General features: G+C 34.9%; 2 protein-coding genes across 2 annotated transcripts in view; one reads left to right on the top strand and one right to left on the bottom strand.

Annotated features, from left to right (window-relative positions):
* Nucleotides 1–5,400, bottom strand: part of LOC124301485 (restin homolog) — a 45,926-nt gene extending 40,526 nt beyond the window's left edge. Inside the window, exon 1 of the mRNA XM_046756590.1 lies at nucleotides 5,297–5,400. The gene's annotated coding sequence lies outside the window, so the exon portion shown is untranslated. The remainder of the gene's footprint in view (nucleotides 1–5,296) is intronic.
* On the top strand, nucleotides 1,185–6,419 carry LOC124301487 (pescadillo homolog). Its single transcript, XM_046756597.1, has 8 exons — nucleotides 1,185–1,345; nucleotides 1,458–1,691; nucleotides 1,794–2,301; nucleotides 4,007–4,143; nucleotides 4,240–4,499; nucleotides 5,041–5,228; nucleotides 5,316–5,503; nucleotides 5,677–6,419. Exons 1-8 carry the CDS (start codon nucleotides 1,322–1,324, stop codon nucleotides 5,938–5,940), a joined length of 1,803 nt encoding a protein of 600 aa, XP_046612553.1. The 5' UTR covers nucleotides 1,185–1,321; the 3' UTR covers nucleotides 5,941–6,419.
* Nucleotides 6,420–10,669: the final 4,250 nt, after the last annotated feature.

Below are 10,669 nucleotides of genomic sequence, written 5' to 3'. Positions count from 1 at the left end.
AGTGCGAACTGTGTAGACGACAAGGGAAGTGTACTGCTCAATTTAGTCCACATGTTGGAGGATCATAGCGATAATAACCATGACGAACCGGTAGATTGCTTAGATGATGCGCTCCACCTGCCCGATGAAAGTAATATCCAACGATAGGTCCCACAGTCCATAGCGACAAAGACTGTGTGTGATTATATAGCAGGATATGTAGCATGCAGGCTTTTGAAATTTTTGCAAGTCTGTTCAGAGTGCAAATCGACCATCCTGGTAATGGAACCTTTGCCAGATTTGCATGGAGAATTAGAAAGTAAAGTGTTTGATGAAGAGATATATGTTTTGATGTACGTTAGCAACAATTGTTTAACTTCCTTCCAAAAATTTTATAAAATCATCCATAGTCTGCTTCTATCGATTAGTTTTAGAAGAAATTTGTTAAAAAACCTCAAAGCAAAAGTGGATGAAAAAAATGTCTCGGATGGCTTGGTTGCTTTGCTCATGCCTTGAAAGTAAAGAATAATTTTAAACAATTTTCCATGTCCCTACACATCAATACATTCTGTACAGCTGTAAGTAAAATTTTAAATCACAAAGATGCAGTACTAATAAATTATTTAGACAAGCACGGATATATCGCGAAAAACACTTCAAATCAATTTTACAGTAAAGAATACGTGTCAATTAACAAACATTGTAAAATCTTGATAAATTCACTATCCGACTTCTTTCTCTTTGTATAAATTGTATATAATTTGTATTTCTGCATTATAATTTTATTTGTAATTTTGACCTAATTACCATTACCTGTATTTCGTTGATAACTATTGCGTTACTTGTATTTTACATTCACTTAACATTTTTATACTTGCACCACAAACTGACCAGAGTTTTTGCTTTCTGCTTTTAGTCCATCTTTTTAATTCAACTGTACTTTATTTGACAATAAATGAAATATTTTTAAATTCTAAGTAACTGATTAAATTTATTCAAAGCGATGATGAATACGAGTCGTTTACAAGTGGTGTCAGTTCGTCCTGAAAAAAGGATCAAACTGATCATACCACTTGTATTCTCAACCCCTATTTAAACACATTGATTCAGAGATTTGAAAACTCTGCCATTCGAAATTTATCGTTAGTACATTGAAGCAGCGCGCAGCGTGACGCACGAATTCGGCAACAGTTTCGATACACGGGAGTCAAGTCAGTCAAGCACGGGAGTAGCGAGAGATAAGAAGTTGCTCGTATTGGCACGTGTGAAGTGTGTCAATACAAGAATTGGATCTTTTTTATGAGGAAATATTAACCATTGAAAACAACAGATCGTTGAGAGAATGGTCGTAATAGGAAAGAAAAAGGTAGATATATAAATCACACAAATTTAATCTCGAAAACGTACATCTTACCTCCTTTTCTAACGCTTAACATTTTTGAGGTTATTTCTCCATGCTTGTCTGATGCTTTTCACAGTACCAATCCGGTGAGGGTGCTCAGTTTTTATCACGGAGATCAGCTCTAAAGAAACTTCAGCTTTCATTGAAAGACTTTCGGAAACTATGCATATTGAAAGGAATTTATCCCCGGGAACCTCGTAACAGGAAGCGAGCCCAACATGGAGATACAAGTATTAAAACCTTATACCACAAAAAAGACATACAATTCCTCATGCACGAGCCTATAATATGGAAATTTCGAGAATTTAAGGTAAGTGAAATCATCACCCTATATAGCGAGTCGCTGCATTACATGGCAAATGTTTGAGTACTTTCTTATTTGTTTCATAATCTTGATTAATTCTTCTTACAGATATTCAACCGAAAAGTTGGCCGAGCTAAAGCAATGAAGGAATTCGGTGCTTTGAGACGGTATTTAAATAATCATCCGCAGCTGAAGCTAGATCACATTGTAAAAGAACGTTACCCAACATTCATAGATGCATTGAGAGATCTTGATGATTGTCTCACGCTATGTTTCTTGTTCAGCACATTTCCTTCTATAGCTCACGTGCCACGTGAGCACTCACTTTTATGCAGGAGATTAACCGTCGAGTTTTTGCATGCTGTTATAGCAGCTAAAGCACTTCGAAAGGTTTTCGTTTCGATCAAAGGCTTTTACTACCAAGCTGAAATCAAGGGGCAAACAATCACATGGATAGTGCCACACCACTTTTCTTTTGAACCACAGTCCAAAAATGAAGTCGACTTCAAAGTGATGTCAACGTTCGTTGAGTTTTACGTTGTTATGTTGGGTTTCGTCAACTTCAAGCTATATCATGATTTGAACATGTTTTATCCACCAAAATTCAACAGTCCAGGTAAGAATTGATAATGTAAACCAATATTTAAATAACAGAAAGAAACGCATTATTTTTTATGACTGTCCTGTAACTAACAAGGAGAGGTCACTCATTAAGGAAAGTTTATTTCAATTAAACTTACCGTAACAGTGAATCTAAATTTAAGACATTAAAGTTAGTAACGTTAAAGTAATGGAATATTGGAAAATATTTTATTATTTTGCAGCCTTAGACTTGCTTTGAAGGTATTTAAGTCTACAAAACATGAGTATGTTTTGCTTTCTTATGATTTAGTGAATCTCAGATACTCCTAAAATTGTGAAATACTGATTTATCATGGAAATGCATCGCCACATTAATGTTTCGAAGATCAAGCTTATTAGAATGCTGGTTCCTGCGTGACAATTCTCATACTTCTATTGTACCAAAGGCGTGTTTTGAACAGTTAAACTTGTAGCACCTTTGGCCCTGTATAAAAACTATAACACTTTCCATTGCTGCAGTTACCTTCAAACCTTTCAAATTGTTGTAGAAAAGGCACAAGTAGATCAAAATGAAACATGAATTGTGCTATGTCCACGTGTAAAGCTTAAAATCCAAATGATGAACACCAATATAGCTTAACACTTGTTGTTGTAGCACTTTCAGAATAAAAAACCATATAAACGGAATGGCAGTAAGATTCTGGGAATCGGTAAAACGAGGTAAAAGCAGTGAAAGTGGCATATTTGGTAATACAGTAAAACCTCGTTTATACGTTTTCGCAGGGATATGACAATTATGATGCTTCTGTTTGTATTAAGGCACGGACAAAAATTTACTGTAGAAAGTTTAGTAGAAATGTGATAGTTTGACTTATATTAACGTATCCGTACACCGAAAGTTGTGCAAGAGTTACAATAGAAAATTGGGAAAATTTCAACAAGTATTATAACAGAAACACCAATTTTATTACACTCACTAATATGATTGCGATAGGTTTTGCTTTTATTGCTGTTTATCCTCAAACTATCGTATTTCGTTTGTAGCATCTATGTGATAAAATTTATTCCATGTTTTTTTATCGATTAGAAATCCCTATAATAGGCGCATAGAATATTAAAACGCAAGTTTGGAATGAGAGATTAGTTGTAATTAATGGTCGGGTGAAGGGAAAAGAGTGCTCTAACCGAAATCAATGATACATAGGTGTGAAAAATATCAAAATGAATTACTTGTGAGTGAAATTTTACATATGGTCTGCAAGCAAAAACTACCGGGACTGAAGGAATTTAATGCACAAGTGAAATGACATACAAGTGAGAAACGTATAAACGAGGTTTCAGAGAAATGCAGGATAGGAGAATTCATAACCCTGGTGAATAAACTAACTATTATTATATAAACAAGGTTCGTTCGGTTTCTTAGTATTTTTATGTGTCCCTTAAAAGTCATGAACAATTGCTTTTATCAAATTGTTCGGTTTCATCATCTTGAGGATACTATCCATGTTAAAAAAATTATCAATAAGCATTGCAGCCAATTTGCCTGAGGGTGCTTTTATAATGTTCTCGATCTTAAAAAGTAATGGAGAGCTAATTTGAGATCTTTTGTTTGAAGTACATGATAGAAAATTATAGTTTTGCTTAGCATCATGCGCTCTTGAGCACTTCATTTGTTATGTTGACCCATAATTCTGGCATAAGTATTTGAATTCAACGATTAATGACTGATTTTTTCAAAGGAAGTACCGATACGAAATTAGTGGATGAAGAAGTATATGTGTCTGAAAGAATTGCTGCACTGAACTTGCCATTGTCCAGTGTTAACAATGCGACTCCAGCACCAGAAGAAGAGCTGGATACGGATCAATTTCCGACAGTTCGTTTCTTTATTATACATCTGTGAAGTAAATGAATACGTACTTACACACGGACTGCAGTTATTAAATCATCTCTGATTCAAAACTTGTTTTAGGAAGCTGACCCTTCTCAACTTGAGTTATCAAGAATTGAAGTAGAAAAAGTAAAGAAACTAAAAACCCTATTCAAAGGTTTAAAATTCTTTGTGAACAGAGAAGTCCCCAGAGAACCCCTTGTATTTGTATTGAGGTGTTTTGGCGGAGAAGTATCTTGGGATAAAATGCTATTCGTAGGTTCCACCTTTGATGAAAGTAATGAAAGTATTACGCATCAAATTGTGGACAGGCCAAGCATGACAAAGCAATATATCTCCAGGTAAAATTAAATAAAGTTCGTCAGAAAGATAACACGCTTATGAAAAAATAAAATCAATAAAAGTTGTATACATACATTTTACATCTCTTATTTGATTGAGTTATTTGCCATGCATTTTGCCTAGTAAATTGTAACACTCTTGATAATGATACTGAGAAAATCAATGTTTTACAAATCCATGTTGCAATTGTCAGAGCTTTCAAAAAAAAATATCCATACATGCCATCATAAATTTTTCAATTGTTGATTATATGCTTGGGAAGATAGTTTAGAAATGTAGAAAGGTTTACATACAAATTTCAAGGTATTGATAAGTTCTTTAAAAAATTAGTGAATAGGTTTGTGAATTTGAAAACTAATTTTTTTGTACTATCTGGTGTGCATCTTGACTGCTACTTACACTGTCGCACTCCGTCTGAGGTGTTAATCCGGCATTGAAAGTTTCGATATGCAGTGCAAATTACAGCTTAATAGGCGAAATTTACAGTAGAAATGTATACAAAATAAAACATGTTATATACCGATGACAAAAAATTTTTAGGTACTACATTCAACCGCAATGGGTGTTTGATTCTGTAAATGCTAGAGAACTTTTACCCGTCGAGAATTATTTGATGGGTAGTGTGCTTCCTCCGCATCTTTCACCATTTACAGACATGCTGCGAGATCAAACATATATCCCACCCGAACAACGCGCTTTACTCGACCCAGAATTTAAAGTGAAAACAGGTAAATAAAATGAAAAATCAGAATTCTCTCAAGGCTCAGTGCATATCACAGTCATATATGGTACTTACTTGTAAACTTTTATTGAAGCTAAAGATGACAGCGAAGAATCGGAAGCAGAAGAGGAAGGAGATGATCAACCAGAGATAGAACAAGCGGAAACGATTCTTGAAGGTGAAAGTGCAGAGGTCACAGAGAATGATATCTCAGAGAAGGAACCTGAAATCACAGTAACAAAAACGAATGACAGCGAATCAGAGCAAGAGAGATTGAAAAAGGTAATGTGCAAAGGAGCGTATTAAAACTATTCCCGCGAATTTCTTTTCGCATTAAAATTGCAGTGATGTTTGAATGTATATCTCAGATGATGGTACTAGAAAATTTTCTGGGAAATTTCCTACAATGATAGGAAGGTAATTCTAGTGCAATACGAATATTGATTCTTTCGCAGAAAAAGGGAATGGTGGTGCAACAGGGTCAATTGACCAGGGAAAATCCATGGGAGAAGAATCGTATTGAGAAACAGGAATACCGTCTCAGGGAGAAAATGATAAAAAAGAAACATAGGAATTTGTACAAGAGTATGATGCAAGGAAAAGAGGACAGAGCGAAAGAGATTTGGCTACTTAGGAAAAAACGACGCATCCACGATTCTACAGAAAAAGAGAAACGTAAACAGATGCGAAAAGAGGGGAAAATTAAAAATGCTGTATGAATTCGATCGGAAATATCCATACGTCTTATTGTAAAGAGAAAACGGCAATAACTACAATTATCCAAATTAGCTATTATAGTGTTACCGGAATTTAATTACATGTTCACACTTAAACTCGAACTGTATGCAGTTGTTTCATGTGTTTACATATACGTATGTGTATCGTGTGTTTAGTACATAACGATACGATATATGTATGTAATGCTTCATGATAGCTAAAATAAAGATTTTTATGAATTGCACTGTAATGATGAGAAGATTAGATCTGTCACGTGAAGCGAATCAGCCATCCCTCAAATACTTTTATGATGTTGCGTTTTGATTCTACTTGAGGAATTGGACTTTGCCGCGAAAGAATTGGTAAAATAATATGGATATAATTCTATCATAATAATAAAAGGTAAATTAATAGAGTTGCAATTTATCAGGCGTTAGAAAATTGGTGCTCGATTTTTTTAAATACGTAAACGAAATAAGAACTTTGTTGCTAATATTGCTTTTGGGCGAATACTATTCTGTTCATTATACAGTAATTTTCATTAATGCCTTGGGCTTTCGGCTAACTTATTTTCCGTCCGAAAAAAATGCAGGCTCGATTCTACACGAATTGTGTGACAATGACTCCCAATCTCTCACTTTGGCTGCATCGCCGGTCATTGTCACATAACCGAGCACGCATTTTGTTTTGGACCGAAAACAAATTAGCCGGCAGCCCAAGGCATTAATGAATATTACTGTACACAGATGATACAATAAATTTGCAATATACAGACTGAATTCAAAATAGCGAGTTCTTCATTCGTTTGTTTAAGAATTCTTTTATAACACATGGATTTAGACGCTTGAGAAATCTACACGTATTAGTTCGGTATTCAGAGTCTTACCAATTAATTTCAAAGACCCGTTTTGCTCCGCATTAAGAAGGGTCTATATTAATTACAGGATAACCCAAATTTCAGTGGCACCTTCGTTGCTTGTCAAATCAAACTTTCCTTTACAGGTATTGGAAAAATAGCGGGCGGATGCGGGATATTCGACTCGAGTGATCATCACACTAGTATTCGTACGATGCAACATTCGTATTCGCGTGAACGTAGCACTCGCCTTCGGCTCACGCTGCAAACTTCACACTTGTCAGAAATAGCACACTTTTCAATAAGTGTGAAGTTTGCAGCATGAACCGTCAAGGCAGCCTGAGTAATGAATATATTCAAACAACTTTACAGTTCGCCCTTACTTGTAATTCTCCAAAAATTCTATGAAATCGCATATTTTATTCCAATGAATTGCGTATTTACGATTCTCATACATTACATAAATTATGTAATTATATAGAAGCCCCGATTTTTTATATTCATTAGGAAGTTGAATATTTTCAGCGTGATTCGGAAAGAAATTCGGCTACATACTCCTGAATTGGAAAATACTGTAAGAGATATTCAGAGAAATTCGGAAACGCTAACAGTACGATTCAGCAGAATTTTATGAATTGCGAATATCGATAGCATTAGTCAATCCAAATTTCACGGGTTCACCCTTCAAGTCACACTAAGCGCAGAACTGAATCCAATTAGCATTGAAAGGTCCGAATTTGGGTCTTTACAATAAGTCGATCTTCACTGGTCTTTTCCTACTCTTACAAATTTGGAATTTTTTCATTTTATCATCTGGAAAATCATGTGATCGTTTCAATTCAATTTGATTCACAATATCCTATTTTATAATAACATTTCACTGGACATAAGAATTCCAGGACCACTATGAGAGTATTCGCTGTGAGAAGTATTAATATGTCACAAGTAAGACTTTAATTAATCCCTTGTAAATGAGTGCAATATTACTGATAACTTTTTTCCGCTCCTTTTTTGCACGCGGTTTGCTTATACCTATATATGCGTTCAAGGATATCTTATTTTAGTTCTCCGAGAACCGTGCTTTGGAGACAAACGATATTCATCGGTTTTTACAATCCTACACAGAATATAGCATTTGATTCACATTCCAGGAATGTTGTGTAGGTATAATTGTTTCTTCCTCATAATATTTCAAACGTAATATCGCCCGAACGTTTGAGGAAAATAGTGAATGCGACATTCCTATTTGATTGCTATAATTGAGTGGGCGATCAAAATGAGACAAACACACTTTTTCATTTAACCAAACGCTTTGCGTGGTTCAAGTTTTTACTAGAAGTAGAGAATCTGGTCTCTATCGTATGGCCAAAGTTTCAAATTTTTCCCATTGCTGTATTTGAAATGATTTTCATAATCATATTAGATGTATCATATGAATTTATCCCTTTCTGATCATCCATTTATATTTCATTCGAAATTGAAATGCCAAACAGTAGCGGTATCAAAGAGTCGGGCATACCGAATTTTTGATCTTTCAATTAATATTCGTAATCGGCGACCTCGAAATCCCACCGGGTACCAAGTTTCGTCCAAACGAAATCACTAATTGCGAATTCTTCCGTGGATTCGCCATTTTGAACTCCCAAATTTTCAACCAGATTCGAGATCAGCGACCTTAACACCGTGATTTTTAAATTACAAAAAATGTGTTGGAACACCCTGTATTTTCTTATGTATTTAAAACTACAGTGTGAGCGGCTTTCCGCGGAGTCTGTAACGATAATAACGTGCCAAAGCGTTGTACGGTCATACTTTCACGTGGGCCAGGCGCGTGGGACGTCTGACCTTCCAACTCCTTCGGGGGAAATGCTGGAAGCGTAAAAGCAAAAGCAAGATCGGGCAGAGACCCGGGGTCGTACGACTTTGGAGCGTGGGTTTCCGGTGGGAGAACTGGAAATATATCCACATCGAATATCACAAATAAGCGAAGAGCCGTTGCGCCATTTTTGCGCTGCTTCAGGATATTCGAAGTTGAAGTCATTTTTATGAAAACTGTGGGAAAGAAAAGAGACAATTGTATGAGACATACTAATTGAGCTACATCTTTCAAGATTTGTTGATAGTGGCAAATATATAAAATCTAATCCTTTGTCTCAATATTTCAAAAGTTTAAGTTGTCCCATTTTTACGATCAACGGATCGCGCAAGTTACAAGACCATTGCGTAGTTGTTTTGACATCCGATTTGATACGAACACTTTCCTTAAAAGTTATAACGAGCAAATCATACACGCAATGCTAATAGATAAGACAACTAATGTTTCAAAAATAATTAATCATTCACGGATTTATTCAAAATTACGTATAATATTATTAAGAGGAAAAATGATAATGAAAATTATTGAATTAAATCTATAGATTATATGCATTTAGGTCATTTTCATATACCAATGACATATCAATCACGTGTTTCTTTAATTAAGAAACCTCCTGTCTTGAGAGTATCTGACCCAGTTAAGAATGAAAAGTGGATGACGATTGCAACTGTATGTCAGAGCATCGATACTTTATTGATTTTTCATGTGAACTGTTTTTTGCTATTAGATTGAAAGCATCATTGAATGATTCATTCGAATCTCTGGCTTTATGACTCATATTCTTACGTTTGGTTATCCTGGTGAGTGGTGTAATATCTATACCTTATCAGCTATTTCAAACGCTTCTGAATGAAATATAACAGTGGATCTCTGATTCCCATTTCTTGTACATCCGTTTTGTAAACTGATACAAAAGCATTTCTATTTCAACAATAAACAAATTAATTATTTCGAATGTGAAGATTAACAAATTTATTCGAATCTATATGTTTTCTTAGATTCTTACAATGAGTTTTCAGAATATGTAAGCACACAATATTATTCTAAAATACCTGTTTCACAATTTTTTATTACGCCTACGGGTAACATCAGACAGAAAGTACTTTCGACGAACTGTAATAAACCGGTACGACTTAGCTGTAGCTACAATTTCAGAATATTTTCTAATATTCTGGTGTTATTTTTGTTATTAAAAATAGTGTTTTTAATTAAAATCAAATAGTACAAACCGTTAGAGTTCAGCAGAAAACGAGATTATAGAACGTCTAAGATATTCAGAAAGTTCCATACACACTGCTGTTTATATCATTCAGAAAAAACTTTTCAAAAAATTTGTGACATCTTATTATATGAGACTTGAAATAATCCTTGGAGTTGATACAGTGAAAACATGGTTCGAAATTTGTTTTTTCTCAATATTTTCACAGTGATAATTTTAAGGGGTTAAATATACCTGGCTAGGTCAAACTAATCGATTTAAAAAGGTGCTCAATTGAAATTACTGTCCTTTGAGTGTCTACCCTGGATATTTTACAAAGAAATTCGCAGTAACGACGAAATTGGAGCGTTTTGTAATCGACCGGGTGAATGGCGACAAGGGTATCAAAAGAAGGAAGATTGAGGTTGACACAGCTTAGAAAAGATCTAATGAAAGTGTCGACGTTTCAGAAAGATCCGTAATATGACTCAGAAATCGACGATTTCATGTAAATCTAAATTGAATCAGTTATTTGATTGTCAGTGTAAACTGTGGTCAAAAATTTAAAAGTATTTTTCTCGAAACAGTGTTTTCAAAATCGGTACCAGAAATATCTCCGCGACTACTGGACCGATCGGGATCTAGTTTTGCACAGTTTTGGGTCAAACAATAATGTAGTACTTGTCGAGCCGTTTTGTCGATACCTGGCATAATTTTTTGTTTCGTCGTAAGTACTGAACAATTTGTTTGGTTTTCTTAACCCGATTGACCACATTATGAGTGACTTTTAGTTATTTTTTC

This window comes from Neodiprion virginianus, chromosome 3, assembly GCF_021901495.1.
Source record: "Neodiprion virginianus isolate iyNeoVirg1 chromosome 3, iyNeoVirg1.1, whole genome shotgun sequence".
NCBI lineage: Eukaryota > Metazoa > Arthropoda > Insecta > Hymenoptera > Diprionidae > Neodiprion > Neodiprion virginianus.
Note: the sequence above shows the minus strand (reverse complement) of the source record. Positions and strands in the feature narration are given on the sequence as shown.